We start from the raw sequence: 16493 nt of genomic DNA on the forward strand, positions 1-16493 counted from the left end.
GCACTCAACAGATGTCGCCTATGATGTCCCTTTGTTGGTTAAGGAACCTCAAAGTGACTTATAAAATGTAATTACCTCCCAACGTTGTTCCCTTGGTATATTTAAACAATAATGGCCATGGGCACCATTTCACAAGCACTCAGTTGGCACTGTGGCTCGACTCACACAGTCGTTGGGTGGCTAATAGTCCTGGCCAGTTTGCGGCTGTTTATACTGTTTTCATATAAGGACCTCGAGGCTCTTAGAGATTGGGGGGGGGGGGGGGGGCGGGACGGGGCAAGTGTGTCACAGCTGTTTTAGAGGCCTGTCTGATTGGAATCAGAACGGTTAAGGTGGGCGGGAAATCCCAGGGTGAGTAGGTGGCCTGAATGTGGATGGTGACCAGGGTAGAGGGGAGCCTAAAAACATCCCTGGGAGGGAGGGAGGAAGGCAGGTGTGGGGCAGTGTAGCCTGGTCTTGGGGGCTGTGTATGCTCATTCTGCAGAGGAGGGGCGGGGCTCCCCCATGGCTGCTGGGGCACATTTAGGGTCAAGGGGAAAAGCTATTGCAGGTGTAGACAGATACAGAAGCAGGTGAAGAGCTATCTGAGAGTCATGTCCAGACCTGGGAGGGACTGCCTTTGGAAGTAATGAGCTCCCCATCCCTGAGAGCTGTCCGGTGTGGTAGTCATTAGCCACGTAGCTACTTAAATTTAAATAAATTCATTCAGCTCCTCGGTCACTCTAGCCACATTCCAAGTGCCCAGTAGCCACATGTGGGTAGTGGCCAGTATATTGGGAAGTACAGATAGAGGGTATTTCCATCACCACAGAATCTTCTCTTGGGTGGTTGGTGCTACCCTAGAGGTCTGGAGAGAATTCCTGTGTGTGGAGAGGGTTAGATTAGATGACCTGTTGCAGTTAGAGCAGCAACAGCTAACCATCCAACAGCAGCAATAATAGCTAGCCGTTTTTTGAGCACTTTTTCTGTGCCACACTTTGTTTTAAGCATTTTTTATCTGCTCATTTTATCTTCTTAATAACCCTGTCAGGCAAGCCACTATTACCCCATTTTACATAAAGGAAAACTGAGGCCTTTGCCCAGACTCATATCTGGAGGGTGGCAGAACCAGGCCTCGGGTACCTATTCTTCAATCCCGTGTAGCTCTTTACTGCCCCCCCAGGGCTGTTCCAACCCTTACAGTTCCTGGACCTATTGGCAAGCAAAAGGGTCTGAGAAGTCCTGTTACAAAGAATCCCTTTGACCTTTCTTTGACCCCGTGGTTCCCACATAGTCCCCAACCATCGTTCTATAACATTGGCTCTCCCCAGAGCATGCTTTGGGAAATGTTGTGCCAAAGCTTCAGGAAGAGAAAGAAACTGCCTTTTTTTTAACTTTGGGAAAGAGACTGAAGTTCTCTCTAAATCAGATTTCTCCCAGAACTTTCCCATCCTTTAAGATGGTATCTTGGGCAGCCACATGCTATGGCCCTCAACCCCTCCCTCTTGCCACCCACAGGCGTGAAGGTGCTGATGCCCTCGCAGCCCAGCATGCCACCCCTCTCCTCCACTCAGCTGCAGATCGACACTGCTCTGCAGGAGTTCCAGCTGGTCGACCTGTCCCGACGCTTCCTGGTTCACGACTCTTTCTGGGCTCTGCCCGAGCAGTTCCTGGGCAACAAGGTGAGGGGTCCAGCTGCCGCCTGGATACGAAGGGGGCGAAGCCCCTCCTCACATGCCCAGAACCTGCCTGGGCTTCCCTCCTCCTGAAGCTAGTGGGCAGCAGGGAAGACTCGGCTGTGGGGAAAGGTGTCGTGCCCCAGCACAGCCCCCGTGGGCAGCAGCTCTTCATCCTGCCCGCCCCTCTCAAGTTGGGAGGAATGCCAGCCGACTCAGCCTTCAGAAAACCCTCCCGGACCACCTCCACACCAGGACTGAAATGAGGGCCCCTCCTCAGGTCTCCCTGGGCATCCTTTGCATAGAATTATCATATTCCTCGCCACACTGGATTGTGCACCCCAAAGGCAGAGCCCAGGTCCCACCCATCTCTGCTCCCTGTGCCCAGCTCCATGCCAGGCACACAGTGATCACCAGGTTGCAGAGTGAGGGGGAGGGATGGCTGAACACACAATGGGCATCAAGCACATCCATGGCTGCCCTGCCCTGATTTGCTCTGTCTTGGCCAGGTGGACTCCTACGGTGGCTCGCTGCGCTACAAGATACGCTATGAGCTGGCACGAGGCACCCTGGAGCCAGTGCAGCGGCCGGATGTGGTCCTTGTGGGTGCCGGGTATCGCCTACTCTCTCGAGGCCACACGCCCACCCAACCTGGTGCTCTGAACCAGCGCCAAGTCCAGTTCTCTGAGGTGGGTGGTGCCTGAGCCCGCAGGGCTGGGGGTAAGGGGATGCAGGCTGGGCAGGCGCTGACGAGTGATCTCTCCACCCCACACCTCTGTCTGCACCCAGGAGCACTGGGTCCATGAGTCTGGCCAGCCAGTGCAGCGGGCAGAGATGATGCAGGTGCTGCAAAGCCTGGAGGCTGTGCTCATCCAGACGGTGTATAATGCCAAGATGGCCAGCGTGGGGCTGAGCGACATCGCCATGGATACCACTGTCACCTACGCCACCAGCCACGGCCGTGCCCACAGTGTAGAGGAGTGCAGGTGCCTGACCCAGCCGGGACCCTGGCAAGGATAGGAGAGAAACAGCAGGACCTCACAGTTCCTGCAGCCACTGTCTTGGTCCTTTCCCCACAGGTGCCCTGTTGGCTATTCGGGCTTATCCTGCGAGAGCTGCGATGCCCACTTTACCCGGGTGCCTGGAGGGCCCTACCTGGGTACCTGCTCTGGCTGCAACTGCAATGGCCACGCCACCTATTGCGACCCTGTGTATGGCCACTGTCTGGTGAGTAGTACCAGTTGGCACTTGGACACTGGGTAGGGGCAGGGGACAGAGACAGGGGTCATGGCCACCAGACAAGCTACTGTGACCCCTGGATGCATTAACAGAGATACAATGTTCAGATGAAGGAAGTGAAAGTCCTGCTTTCTCCCACGCTGGTCAAACCAATGCTGGAGCCTGGCTAATGGTGCTCAGTGGTTGAGCATTGAGCTATGAACCACAAGGTCGCTGGTTTGATTCCCAGTCAGGGCACACGTCTGGGTTGCAGGCTCAATCCCTAGTAGGGGATATGCAGGAGGCAGCCTATCAATGATTCTCTCTCATCACTGATGTTTCTATCTTTCTCTCCCTTTCCCTTCCTCTCTGGATTCAATAAAAGTTTATTTTAAAAAATCAATGCTGGAGAGTACCATGCAAAGCAAAGGAGCTTATAAATCCTGTTATTTCGGAGGAATAATCGAGAGAGCTGGGATTATGGAATGACAGAAGAGAAGGCTCAAGCAGGGAAAACTTTTATCTCCAAATCTCTGAAGAGCTGTCAGGGGTAGAAGGAACCGACTCTAGAGGGCAGACCTGGCCAGTGGGTGCAGATTAGAAGAGGGAGGCAGGCTTAGGTCAGCAGAAAGCAGGAGTTTGGCTGCCATGTGAGGTGATGAGCTCCTCATCAGGATGCAGCTGGATGCTTCCCTGTCTGCAAAGCTGTGGAGTGATTTCACCATGATGGGGGAGGCGGGGCCAGACAGCCTCAGAGGCCCACCCTCGTGGAGCCCATCTGGTTCAGTGTGGCCCCACATTGGGGGCAGAGGGCTGCTCTGTAGAGTCTGAGCCACTCCCTTCCCTTCCTCCCAGAATTGCCAGCACAACACCGAGGGGCCACAGTGCAACAAATGCAAGGCCGGCTTCTTTGGGGATGCCACAAAGGGCACGGCTACCGCCTGCCGGCCCTGCCCTTGCCCGTACATTGATGCTTCCCGCAGGTAGGACCCAGCTCGGGATGGGGCAGATATGTCTGGGTGAGTGGGCAGTGTAACAAACTGGGGCATACTCTAGGCCAGTGGTCGGCAAACTGCGGCTCGCGAGCCACATGCGGCTCTTTGGCCCCTTGAGTGTGGCTCTTCCACAAAATACCACGTGCGGGCGCGCACGTACAGTGCGATTGAAACTTCGTGGCCCATGCGCAGAAGTCGGTTTTCGGCTCTCAAAAGAAATTTCAATCGTTGTACTGTTGACTAATGAGTTTGGCTCTGTTGACTAATGAGTTTGCCGACCACTGCCCTAGGCAAAGAGGTGGGAGGCCTGAGTTCAAACCCTAACCTGGCCACTAAGTTGTTCTATGTCCCTTGACCTCTATGGGTCATCTGCCTTCCTATGTTGTTATAAGGCTGCAGATCAAGAACAGGTGGGAAAAAAGATGACATTATGACTGTGTCTGTGTGAACAGTGGTCATTTCCCCATGTGGGACGGTAAGGCCTGGCCTGGCCCATCTCTGTAGCCTGTCCTGTGTCCTCTCCACTTGATCCCCATAGATTCTCAGATACCTGCTTCCTGGACACAGATGGCCAAGCCACGTGTGATGCATGCGCCCCAGGCTACACAGGGCGCCGCTGTGAGAGGTAAAAGAGGCCTGTGGGGGCTAGGGAAAGCGGGTTGGACGGGGGCTGGGGGCATGGAAGTGCCACTCATGACCCACTCTCCCCCCCAGCTGTGCCCCTGGATATAAGGGCAACCCCATCCAGCCAGGCGGGAAGTGCAAGCCCACCGGTGAGTATCATAGCCACCTTCCCCTGGCCTCCCCCCTGGCTGCCCACCAGGCCCCAGTCCTGGAGCCTAGCATAAACCCCATGATCCTTGAGGAATTGTCCCAGTCTGTCCCCCATCTGCCCAGATTATTATGATCTCTGAATGCATAATGATCTGGTCACTCAGTATATATATATATATATTTTAGAGGCCCGGTGCATGCATGAATTTGTGCATGAGTGGGGTCTGGCCAGCCTGGCCAGGGGGAGGGACATGGACAGTTGGCCTGCCTGCCTGCTGGTCGAACTCCTGGTCGAGGGGACAATTTGCATATTAGCCTTTTAATACACACACACACACACACACTCACACACACTCACTGAGTGGCCAGATTATTATGATCTCTGAATGCATAATATAATAATCTGGCCACTCAGAGCATGTCCCTGTCATTTCTTCCTACCCTGCCCAAACCCACTTTGTGCCTCCAGGCCAGGAGATTGTACGCTGTGATGAGCGAGGCACCTTGGAGACCTCCGGGGAGGCCTGCCGCTGTAAGGTACGCATGCCTCCCCTATCGCACCCCAAGGACCTGGGAGAGGGAGAAAGGAGGACGCGTCCTCTCCATAGCTCCTTGGCTGGTGGATGGTGGCCTAGCCAGAGGCTGATGGGTCTGGCTGGCAGGTTTTTCACCTCATGAGAAGTGGTTGGGAGTCAGGTGACCCAGGTTCAGGTCCCAAGTCCTCTGCTAGTCATTCTTTGTACACCCATTGTATCTGTATCTTTGCTTTAGCCATACTTTAATTCTCACATGGACACGGTGAGGTAGGTATTAGCATTGCCAATTTACAGGTGAGGAAATAGAACCTCAGTGGAGGGCAGTCATTTGCACTAAGAGTGTCACTGGAAAAAAGAACTGAACAGATTTTGGAGTCAAGCACCCCAACCTTAAATCCCAGAGTGGATTAGCAAACCAAGTGAATTTGTGTAAGTCATTTTGCATCCCTGAGCCTCCGTTTCCTCATGTGAAGCATGGAGATATCACATACCTCTCTCAAGGTACTTAGAGGAGTTAAATGAGATGATGGTTGAACAGAAACTAGCAAAGTGCATGAAACACTCCATAAACGGTAGCAGTAATTATTGTAACCAACCTGCTATATTTTAAATCTGAATTTATTTGGGAGCCCTCTAGCAACTAAAGAGAAAAGGGGGAAATGATTGGTTGCATAAGCTCCCTTTAAGTGGAAATTATTGTTCACATAGTTTCGACTCTTCATACATGTGCTCTTTCCATGGCTCCCCCTGCCCTTGGGTGCCCATCTGAATGTGGGTGGACTCGGCCGGAAGCTCCAGGCAGCCCCTCCCGTGGGCCATCCTGCAGCTCCCAGCTCTGTGCTTGCAGAACAACGTGGTGGGGCGTCTCTGCAATGAGTGTGTCACTGGTTCTTTCCACCTGAGTGCCCGCAACCCCGAGGGCTGCCTGAAGTGCTTCTGCATGGGCGTCAGTCGCCAGTGCACCAGCTCCTCTTGGACCCGCGCCCAGGTATCTACTCGAGGCGGATGGGTGGGCAAACAGGCGGCACCGCCAAGCCCAGGGCTGGGTGGACTCAGCACCCGACCCAGGCCACAGCCCCACCTGGGCCTCTTCTCCTCTCCCAGGTGCATGGGGCCTCCGAGGCCCCCAGTCAGTTCAGCCTGACCAACGCTGCGGGCACCCACACCACCAGCATGGGCATCTCATCCCCCTCGCCTGGGGAGCTGGTCTTCTCCTCCTTCCACAGCCTCCTATCTGGACCCCACTTCTGGAACCTCCCTTCGTGTTTCCGGGGGGACAAGGTAGGCAGGGGATGGGGGAAAAAAGGGGATTCTAGGCAGCAGGAATAGCACAGGCCAAGGCTCAGAAGCAGGAGTGCTGCAATGCCTTGGGAGAAGGGGTGGAAAAGGTGGTGGGAGCAGTGGGAGGCTGGAGCAGCGGCCGGTCCAACTGTGGGGACCGCAGCTGAGTGCCTGTTCACCTCGTGCCCCAGGTGACCTCCTATGGAGGAGAGCTGCGCTTCACAGTGACCCAGCAGCCCCAGCCTGGCTCGCTGCCCCTGCACAGGCAGCCGTTGGTGGTACTGCAAGGCAATGGCATCGTCTTGGAGCATCACTCCTCCCGGGAGCCTAGCCCCGGCCAGCCCAGCACCTTCACTGTGCCCTTCCGGGAGGTGAGCAACAGCGTCCCAGGAGCCTTCCAGAGGAGGAGGCGGGCCCCCTGCTTCTCCCACTCAGGGGTGTCAGTATCCCAGGATGTCAGGGGTTGTAGCACATGTGTCCTTGCCTTGGCAGCAAGCATGGCAGCGGCCTGATGGGCAGCCGGCCACACGGGAGCATCTGCTGATGGCACTGGCGGGCATTGATACTCTCCTGATCCAGGCATCCTACAGCCAGCAGCCAGCTGAGAGCAGGTGTCTGGGAACGGGCAGGGGGACAGAGGGGGCTTGCGCAGGCGGTTCCGGTCTCAGTGGGGTGATGCGGTGCCGCCAGACTGCCAGCTCTACTCCTGCAGGCGGTGTGGACGCCTTGTGCCTTACTTTCCCATCTGTAAAATGGAGATTATAACAGTGCCTCCCTCCCAGGGCTTGTCTCAGGTCGGGTTCCCTAGAAGCAAAGCCTGAAATGGGTATTGGGGTGCACATGGTTCACAGGGGGAACCTGTGGGGAGAGAGGGACACAGAAGGGGGAAGTGGCACCTAGTCAGAAGGCAGGAAGTAGTTTCTGGTGGAGCCTCCAGTTCATCCCCATGGAGCCCTTCAGAGTCATCCTGCTTTGAGACAAAGGAGTTTTTGTGCCTGGGTCAGTCTGTCATCCGTCACCCCGGGGTGGTGTGACCTTTCCGGGCGAGGAAGGTGCGTTCTCTGGAGACAGTTGCAGGTGCAAGCCATTCGCCACAGGCCTCGCAGCAGCTGGGGGATGGACGCCTAGTGAGGGAACTGGATGGGGCCCAGTGGCCTCATGACAGAGCTATTGGGAGGATGAATGAGATCATCGCCTGTGGGATTCCGGAGATGCCTGGCACAGAGCGCGTGCTCATTCATAGGGTTTTGTCACACCCAGGATCTCGGGCATCAGCATGGACGTGGCTGTGCCTGAGGACACTGGCCAGGACCAGGCACTGGAAGTGGAGCAGTGCACCTGCCCCACCGGGTACCGTGGCCCGTCCTGCCAGGTGAGCCCTGGGTCCCACACACCTGTCCAGCCAGCTCCTTTCATGGTGCTCCCTTTAGCTCTCTCCACCTTCCCAAGCCTACCCCAGCCTCTCCACCCAGTGGTCCCTGTCCAGAATGGGTCCTGCTGAGGAAGCTCCTCCCACTGCCATCTTCCTGCCCCCAGGACTGTGACACCGGCTACACACGCACGCCTAGCGGGCTCTACCTGGGCACCTGTGAACGCTGCAGCTGCCATGGCCACACGGAGGTCTGTGAGCCCGAAACAGGCGACTGCCAGGTGGGTTTCACCCTTCTTCCTACCCCAGGAGGGACACAGGAGGGGGAAGTGGCCAGGCAGGAAATAGCAGCAGCTGATGGGATCTGGGGCCTGAGCTTGTGGCCTCTGGGGACTCATCCCTAACCATGCTCTGCCCCTTCAGGGTTGCCAGCACCACACAGAGGGCCCTCGGTGTGAGCAGTGCCAGCCGGGATACTACGGGGACGCCCAACAAGGGACACCACACGACTGCCAGCCATGCCCATGCTATGGAGCCCCCTCTGCTGGCCAGTGCGTCCAACCCCTGCCTGTACCTGCCCTTTCCTGAAATGTCCACTGCCCCCTCCCAGACTCCCTTTCTCCCAGGCCCTCCTGAAAGGCAGTGGTTCAATCCTGGCCTTACACTTCCTCAGTGTGTCATTTTAATATATGATACACGTTCCATCTCTGGGCCTCAACCTCCTCATCTGTGAAATGGGGATAATGATGTGCTACAGTTGTTTCCTTGTGTAAGAATTGAATGAGATGATGCACATGGAGCTCTTAGTAAAGTGCCTGGCACTCAGAATATGTTCGTGCCCATGCCCCTCCTTCCCCTCCCTACTCCCCTGGTCCTGAAGAAAGAGCTGCTGACCTTCTAACTGGGAATTTGCCCCCACACCCTCAGGGCCACCCACACTTGCTTTCTGGACACAGACGGCCACCCTACCTGTGATGCTTGCTCCCCAGGCCACAGTGGGCGTCACTGTGAGAGGTGAGGCGGGTCGACTAGCAGGGTGGGTGGCATGCAGGAGGGGCTGCCCCTGGAGTCAGGCTGAGCCCAGTCCTCCTGACCTGGAGGGAACAGAAGCCTCCCACTCATCAGACACAAGCCCCCAGAACATGGTCAGCTCCTTTCCCGGAGAGCCTCAGCCTTAAGCCTGCCTTTTGAGGTCCTCGGAGATCTGCAGTTCACCTCCAATCCCAATATCCCTGACCCACGCTGGCCAGAGTCTTCCCAGAAAACCCCTCATTCTTGTGGAGGGCATAGGTTTGAGGCCTGAGCATAACTGGCTCTGTGGCCTAGGGCACGCGCCTGCTCTTCTCCCAGCTATAAAATGGGTGAGTTAGGCTGACTGGTTTCTTCCAGCGCTGTGAGGTCATTGATCCCTGACTCACAGCAGGCTCCCCAGGATTCTCTAGTTCTGCCCTCCATCTAGTGCTTTCTCTCTCCATAGGTGTGCCCCAGGTTACTATGGCAATCCCAGCCAAGGCCAGCCATGCCGAAGTGAGTATGGTTGGGGAAGCCTTTAGGGTTGGGCTACCCAGTCTGCCCCAGGGGTGAAGTTAGGACAGAGCCTTTGTTCTCCTTCCCCCTGGGGCGGGTGACTTTCCCTTTCTGAGCCTCAGCTTCTTTGACTGTAAAATGGGGATAGTAAAAGGCACCCCCATGCCAGAGGGCTGCTGTGAATGTGTAGAAGGCCTACCCGTGGTGGGCGTTCAGAAGTAAACACTCCCTCTTTTGGCGGTGAGTTAGATGACCGGGGGTGGTGGGAATGGGAGTGCTTGGTAGCGGGTTTGGGATTCCAGCTGTGGCTTCCCTCCACTGCAGGAGACGGCCAAATGCCAGAGCCAATTGGCTGTGCCTGTGACCCCCAGGGCAGCATCAGCAGCCAGTGTGACGCTGCTGGCCAATGCCAGTGCAAGGTTAGTCTAAAGCCCAGCCCTTTATGAGGCCCTGACCTGCAGCCACAGCGGTTACCAGGCCTTCTCACCGTACCCTTGGGACTGTTCCTGTGCCCTGGCCACCTACCCTCAGAGGGCTGCTCTCTGCCCCATGGCTCCAAGACTGGTGGGAAGTCAGGCAGCAGCTGATGGGATCTGGGACCTGGGTATGGGGGCAAAGGGGCTCCCAGAATTGCTGGAAATGGCTGGGAAGACTGAGCTCACAGGTGGCTGGAGGTGCAAGAGACCCAGCTTAGTTCCCTGTACCCACCTTTTCATCCATCCTCCCAGGCCCGGGTGGAAGGCCTCACCTGCAGCCACTGCCAGCCCCACTACTTCTACCTAAGCGCCAGCAACCCCGACGGCTGCCTGCCCTGCTTCTGCATGGGCATCAGCCAGCAGTGCACCAGCTCCTCCTACACCCGCCACCTGGTAAGAGCCTGTGCCCACCCCTGCACTGGGGCCTGCCACCTGCCTCTCCCTGACTCGTCACTGGGGCAAATCAGAACCCTGGCCCGGGGGCATCCCCACCGTCTATGAGGACACTTATACCCATGCCCCCATTATTGCCATGTCAGTACAGCTCCCAGCAACACTCGCCCTGCCCTAATACTCCCGAAGACCTCATAATTGCTTTTGTCAGCACTGGGCCCAGGCCCCTCCTTTCCCCAATTGTCCTCCCCATTCCCCCATTGTTTCTGTCTCAGCCCTGATCTCCGCCACCCCCGTTACCTTCCCTCCTGTCCTCCCATGCCCCTCCCTCACCAAGGTGCCAGCCCCAGTGCCCAGGCTGACCCTCACCCTCCTGCTTCTAGATCTCCACCCACTTTGCCCCCGGGGACTTCCAAGGCTTTGCCCTGGTGAATCCGCAGCGGAACAGCCGCCTGACAGGAGGCTTCACCGTGGAACCGGTGCCTGAGGGTACCCAGCTCTCTTTTGGCAACTTCGCCCAACTTGGTCACGAATCCTTCTACTGGCAGCTGCCGGAGACATACCAGGGAGACAAGGTATGACATGCAGCAGCTGGCAGGCCCCCCCTGATCGTCATCTTTGGGCCAGGCCTCTGCTGAGCCTTGGGGCCAATGGGGACTCCGAGCTATTTAACCTCAGAGCAGTCTGGGCCAGCAGGCAGGTGTCAGCCACATTGTGGTTAAGTGTACAGGCCTTAGGGTCGGATAGGTCTCAGTCTAGACCTTACCACTTACCAGCTGGCTGCCTTTTAGTAACCCTCAGCTCCAGGGTGGCTGGGAGGATTGGAGATCATGCCCGGCACATAGTAAATGCTCATCTGTTAGTGATTATTAGCTCTCAATGCAATTAGGTCCTGGACGAGACACAAGGACAAATAAGACACAGTTTTAGTTTCGTTCATTTGCTCACTGAAAATTCACCTGTGCTAATGGCTCTGTGCTTGGTGTTGGGCACAATAGTAATTCTTATTGTAGGTCGTATTTATTGAGCTCTTACTCTGTGCTCAGCACTGTTCCAGGTACTTATTTATATATCACAAATCACAGCTGTGTGAGCTATGTACTACGACTGCCTTACTTCATCGGGGAGGAAACTCGGGTGAGAGGTTAGGCAGCTTGCCTGAGCTCCCATAGCCAGAAGGTGACCGTGCTGGGATTCACACCCAGGTCCGAGGCCCCCCTTAACTACACTAGTCAGAGACAAGCATGTCTTTGCTACTCCAGAGTCATGGTCTAGTGGGTGGTGATGGTGGTACTGTGGGGTGCAGGGTCTTAGGGGAGGACTCCAGGGCAGCTTGCCCAAATGCGTTCCTTGAGTAGTCACGGTCATCTGGTGGCACCCAGAGAAAGGGGGTCCTGGTCCAGGAGTCCCCTGCTGGCTGAGGCTGGTGTTCAAGCAGATATGTCCTCTCACCCAGGGCCCCAGGAAGGTCAGGGACACTTAGGAGGTGGAGTCTCGAGCTGTCCTGTCCTTGTTCCTTGGACAGACCCAAGTGTCCCAGCCTCCTCCCAGGGCTGGCTGCCTTCTGGTCTCTTCTCCCTTCTCGGGTTCCTCCTCCCCTGGCCTGGCCTGCAATTCCTAGACCTCTCTCTCTGACTCCTCTCCTGGTGTTTCCCTGTGCCCCACAGAGGGAGGCATATTTTGCGCGGTTGCGCCGGGCTCACCAGGTAGGCCCGTGATCGGAGTGGTGTGAAGTTGATGTGACATGGGCATGGTGTGTTTTTGGATGCCCTCAGCCCCGCATGAGGAGATGCCCAGTGCCCAAGGCATTGTGGGTCTGCATGAACCCAGGTGGTGCCCTTGGCTTCCCGGTTGTGTCACTGTTGTGCTAGGAGTTAGAGTCAGGAGGTGGCTGTGCCTTATCTGCTGTGTGGTCCAGTTCTGGTGCCAACCATCTGGTGGCCAGAGTGGTGGCCTAGTGGCAGGGAAACTAACTCAGTGCTAAAAACCACATGACTACCCGGCCCCCAGGTTATCCCAGCACTGCCTCCCAAGCAGCCTCCATTAACCCTCTGTGTGCGTACCCCCTTCTAGCAGCCTGGAGTTAACCCGTGTGTGCCAGCCTGGAGAGGGGAGCGTGCGTCTTTCTCCCCAGTCAGTGTGAGCCTTTCTGGCCATGATATCCACCGGGAGAGGACACTCCCCAGGCCTCCAGCTCTAGGTCCTGGGAGGTCTGAGCCGGCCTATGCCCTCTACCCATCAGAACCGCACATCCCTCTCAGAGGAGCAGTTGCGGGTAGCTGTGACTACTGGGAGGATCCCAGGACCCCCAGAGGGCAGGGGCCGGGCACAGCAGCTGTCACAGGTAACCAGGGCCTGGCCTGAACAGGCTGTGTCAGGGGCCCCAGAGAGCCTAGTCCAAGCAGAAACCATGAGCCGAGGCCCTGGCCTTCCTGGGCCACTTCCCCCAGCCTGATGCCCAGTCCACTCCAGTGTTGCCCTTGGGAAACATTCCAGAGCCATGGCACCGTGGGTGCGCATGGAGAGTGAGGCCCAAGGAGCTCCTTCCCACAGATGCCTCTAGGTCTGCCCCTCTCTTGCCAGGTACCCTCTAAATGTGCTTCTCTCCATAGCCAGAGCCCGTAGTCACCTGAGCCCGTCCCAGGCTAGCCCCATTAGGCTCATGAGGAGCAAGAGGGTGGCGGGTACAAGGGCTAGAGCATCAGGCATCAGCAGTTGTGAACAGATAGAACAGAAGCAGACGGCTGGCTGGGCCTGGCGCGGCCTGCGGGAGGGCAAAGCCTCATGACATCCTTTCTATCCCTCTCTGCTCCTTCCTCTGTCCTCCCTCTCCTGGTCCCTCAGGTGGACGAGGCCCAGAGGAGGATGGACGCTGAGATCTGGCAGCTCCTTTCCAGCTTTGCTGCCCAACCTCACCCCCCTGCCCCCGGGCTCCTGCCCCATCCCCAGCCTGCAGCTGCTCTGCGAGCAGTTCCATCCTCCTTCTCCTCTTCATCCTCTTCCTCCTCCTCCTTCTCCTCCTCCTCCTCCTCCGCTCCTCTGTCTTCCGTAGGCTCGCAGGTATGTGCCAAGGCATCCACCAAAGACCCACACACACCATGTTTTCTAGACGTTGGTTCTGAACCAACTTCACAATTTCTGGTGTTTCCACACACTGCCTGGACTAGTATTTAGTTCAGATTTTCCTTTAAATCCATCATGTAACAACTGTTATGCTAGCTATGTATTTCTAAGCACACTTTAAGCCTGCCGTTACATTTAAAAACGTTTTCTGGTGTGCTGCGTCTGTCACGTTGGGGTCCACAGGAGGCATGGACCCAAACCACGCCCAGTGAGAGCAGTTGGGGTGTTCGGTCCAGACAGGGGAAGCAAGTTGTCCAAAAGCTGGGCTGGGACCTCGGTGGTGGGTGGGGTGCGGGGCTCTGTCCCTCGGCCCTCGTGCCCCGTACCTGCTCCCTCAGCTCTCACTGCCTGTCCTTCTGTCCTAGTTCTCTCTCTCCTACGAAGGCTTCTCTCTGCTTCCTGAAAGTCTCTATTATTGGCAGCTGCCCCGAGCCTTCCTGGGGAACAAGGTAACAAGGAGTTGGGAGGGTTCAGGGGTGTCATCGGGTCCTGAGATATCAGAGGGCCCTTTGTCAAAGCCCTTCATGATCAAATGGGTAGACCAAGGCCCAGAGAGGGGAAGGGACTTGCCTGGGGTTCCACGTTTAGGTCAGAGTAGCTGAGATTACACCCAGCTCAGCACTTGCTCTTCAGAGGGGCTGTCTTGCCTTAAAGGGAGCCTCAGGAAGTAGACACCCCTCCTTTAGGCTCCCTTTACCCTGCGTCACTGAACTAGCTCTTGGCACTACATTCCTTCAAGAAGCATTGGTTAAGTACTCACTGTGCGCTGTAGCTGTATTGTAGAAGAGCGAAGACCCTGGCCTCTCAGCGCTCACTCTTAGTCTGATTATCCTGCCTGTTATCAGCACCAGCAGCATTATTATTAACATTAGTGTTATATTGGCATTACCTCCATCTTATTCCAAAAATGACTTAGAGTCTTCTAAAGCAGCCGTCGCCAACCTTTCGGACCTCATGGACCACTAGTGGTCCACGGACCACCAGCTGGCGACCGCTGTTCTAAAGAATACACATAATTTGTAATAAAATAACACACAGGGCAGCAGACAAGAAAGTCTGGCCCAGAGGAATGAGGATGGGGAAGCTCTGCTGAAGCCACGGGTGGAGCTGGACGTGATGGGGATGGCAGCCCTGGGGCTGGGTGTCGCAGGCACTGTGCTGAGTGCAGTATTTTACGTGGCCTATGGCACTTAATCCTCATGCTGTTCTCCCAGGGGGGTATTGTTTTTACTCCCACTTCCATAGGAGGAACGTAAGACTCAGAGGTTAAGTGACTTGTCCAAGGCCGTCCAGTCAGTAGAGCTGGATTTGAACCCTGGTCTCAGACGGCAGAGTCTGCTCCCTTAGCCACCCTGCTGCACAGGCCTGCAGCTTGGTCCTGAACATGGCAATGAACTTGCTGGCATCCAAAGCAAACAGAAAACTAGTTGTTTCATGGTTATCTGGTGATGGCCCTGAACTTCTTACCTCACCCTGAGCTTGTGGAGAACATCCTGGGGGCCCGTGTAGCCCAGGACTGGCATGGCATCCAGAGACATTTAATAAATGCTCACAACTGAATGAACCAACCAATGAACAAATGGGCTAGGCGTGATGCACTGTGGTGTTGGTTTGAACATCCGCCCTGGTGGCAAAGGACAGAAAGGGAAGTCCTGTGGGGCGGAGCTGAGGCTCTGGCTGCCCACATGAAAGCCTTCGGTGGCAGACCTAAGGGCTGTTTCATTGTGAGCCATAGAAAATTTAAGTCCAGCTGGCTTGTCGGCAACAAAGAAAGGAATCTATTGGCTCAGATAACTCCGGAGTCCAAGGGCGTCTGGTACCAGGCATGGCTGGATCCAGGGGGTCACTAGGACTTTGTCTCAGTTGGTGTCCTCCTCCGGCTTCCAGGCTGGCTGGTAAAGGAAGTTTCTCTGTTCCAGTAGAAAGAGCAGATGAGCCAGGTTCACGTGTCCACATCTGATGGAGTGGAGAGGAGGAGTGATGGAATGTGCGGATTGGCCAGGCCTGGCTCATGTCTCTGCTCAAACTACATGGCCTGCATGTAGGACATGGTTTCTTTTCAAGGAAACCAAGGCTGCAGTTTGCCAAAAGCGGGGAACGGATTCTGAGCAAACAAAGCCCACCTGCCCAGGGGACAAGACCTCAGAGGCCACCCTCAGCCCCATTCCCCTGGCTGAGAACTTGGAACCTTTTGAAGCCTCCCCGGGTGGTCACTGTCGTTACTCCTGCCTGCTTTGTGGGTAGTTCCTTCTCATGGACAGGGACTTGGAGCGTGTTTGCTGTGATTGTCAGGCACTTGGAAATGGGGAGCCCAAAAAGCAGAAAAGAGGCTGCTCAGGGTCATTGCCACCAGCTCAGGCTGTGAGGGAACTGAGTGATGGCCTGTCTCTTAGGCAGCCACAGGCCAGGCCTATTGCCCGGCCTCTGTTTGGGTGGTGGGTGAGACAGCACGGGTACAAAAGCGCCTTGCGAGGTTCTGCCCCCTCACCAGAGGAGGGCGATCAGACTGTGACTGCCGGGCTTGCCTCTTGCAGGTGGCGGCCTATGGCGGGAAGCTGCGGTACACCCTGTCCTACACAGCCGGGGCGCAGGGCAGCTCGCTCTCTGACCCTGACATCCAGATCATGGTGAGCACCCGATTCCATGCCAGGTGGGCTGAGGGCAGGCCAGGGGGCACCCTCATTGTTTCTTCTGTCCTTTCAGTCCAGCACTCAGCTGGCCTGGCACGGGCTGGGGGGTGGGGGTAACCCCATGCTCCCACCTCAACATCTGGCTGCACACCACCCAGGCAGAGGCCCAGGTGCCGGGAGAAGGGGGCAGTGGGCGTGTGCCAGATTCCTTTGGGCACATGAGCTGGGAGGTTGGAGCGTGGGAGGCTGGTGGTACAGAGTCTGGAACTGGTGGAGGACTCCACTGTTCCCAAGATCCCCTCATTCCCCTCCAAATCCCACTGGTGTCTCCCAGGGCAACAACATCATGCTGGTGGCCTCCCAGCCAGCACTGCAGGGCTCCGAGAGGAAGAGCTATGAGATTGTTTTCCGAGAGGTAAGGGGCACCGGCCACCCTGTGTCCGACTCTCCCCCACCCCCACCCTTGCTTTGGAGCCGGGCTTTGACACCAGCCACCCTGCTGCTCACTCCCCCATC

General features: G+C 56.4%; 1 protein-coding gene across 2 annotated transcripts in view; it reads left to right on the top strand.

Annotated features, from left to right (window-relative positions):
• HSPG2 (heparan sulfate proteoglycan 2) overlaps window positions 1-16493 on the top strand; it is a 98801-nt gene that overhangs the window by 45261 nt on the left and 37047 nt on the right. For both annotated transcript variants that reach the window (XM_079776728.1, XM_079776729.1), the window contains exons 14-35: window positions 1498-1661; window positions 2165-2344; window positions 2445-2641; window positions 2735-2882; window positions 3729-3856; window positions 4407-4493; window positions 4583-4641; window positions 5112-5179; window positions 6026-6166; window positions 6283-6459; window positions 6651-6830; window positions 6952-7070; window positions 7720-7831; window positions 7996-8109; window positions 8252-8379; window positions 8756-8842; window positions 9306-9355; window positions 9680-9774; window positions 10084-10224; window positions 10608-10799; window positions 15882-15974; window positions 16312-16392. In XM_079776728.1, coding sequence (XP_079632854.1) covers window positions 1498-1661; window positions 2165-2344; window positions 2445-2641; window positions 2735-2882; window positions 3729-3856; window positions 4407-4493; window positions 4583-4641; window positions 5112-5179; window positions 6026-6166; window positions 6283-6459; window positions 6651-6830; window positions 6952-7070; window positions 7720-7831; window positions 7996-8109; window positions 8252-8379; window positions 8756-8842; window positions 9306-9355; window positions 9680-9774; window positions 10084-10224; window positions 10608-10799; window positions 15882-15974; window positions 16312-16392 — 2741 coding nt within the window. The remainder of the gene's footprint in view (window positions 1-1497; window positions 1662-2164; window positions 2345-2444; window positions 2642-2734; window positions 2883-3728; window positions 3857-4406; window positions 4494-4582; window positions 4642-5111; window positions 5180-6025; window positions 6167-6282; window positions 6460-6650; window positions 6831-6951; window positions 7071-7719; window positions 7832-7995; window positions 8110-8251; window positions 8380-8755; window positions 8843-9305; window positions 9356-9679; window positions 9775-10083; window positions 10225-10607; window positions 10800-15881; window positions 15975-16311; window positions 16393-16493) is intronic.

The sequence above is a fragment of the Cnephaeus nilssonii genome (assembly GCF_951640355.1).
Source record: "Cnephaeus nilssonii genome assembly, chromosome: 7".
Lineage (NCBI taxonomy): Eukaryota > Metazoa > Chordata > Mammalia > Chiroptera > Vespertilionidae > Cnephaeus > Cnephaeus nilssonii.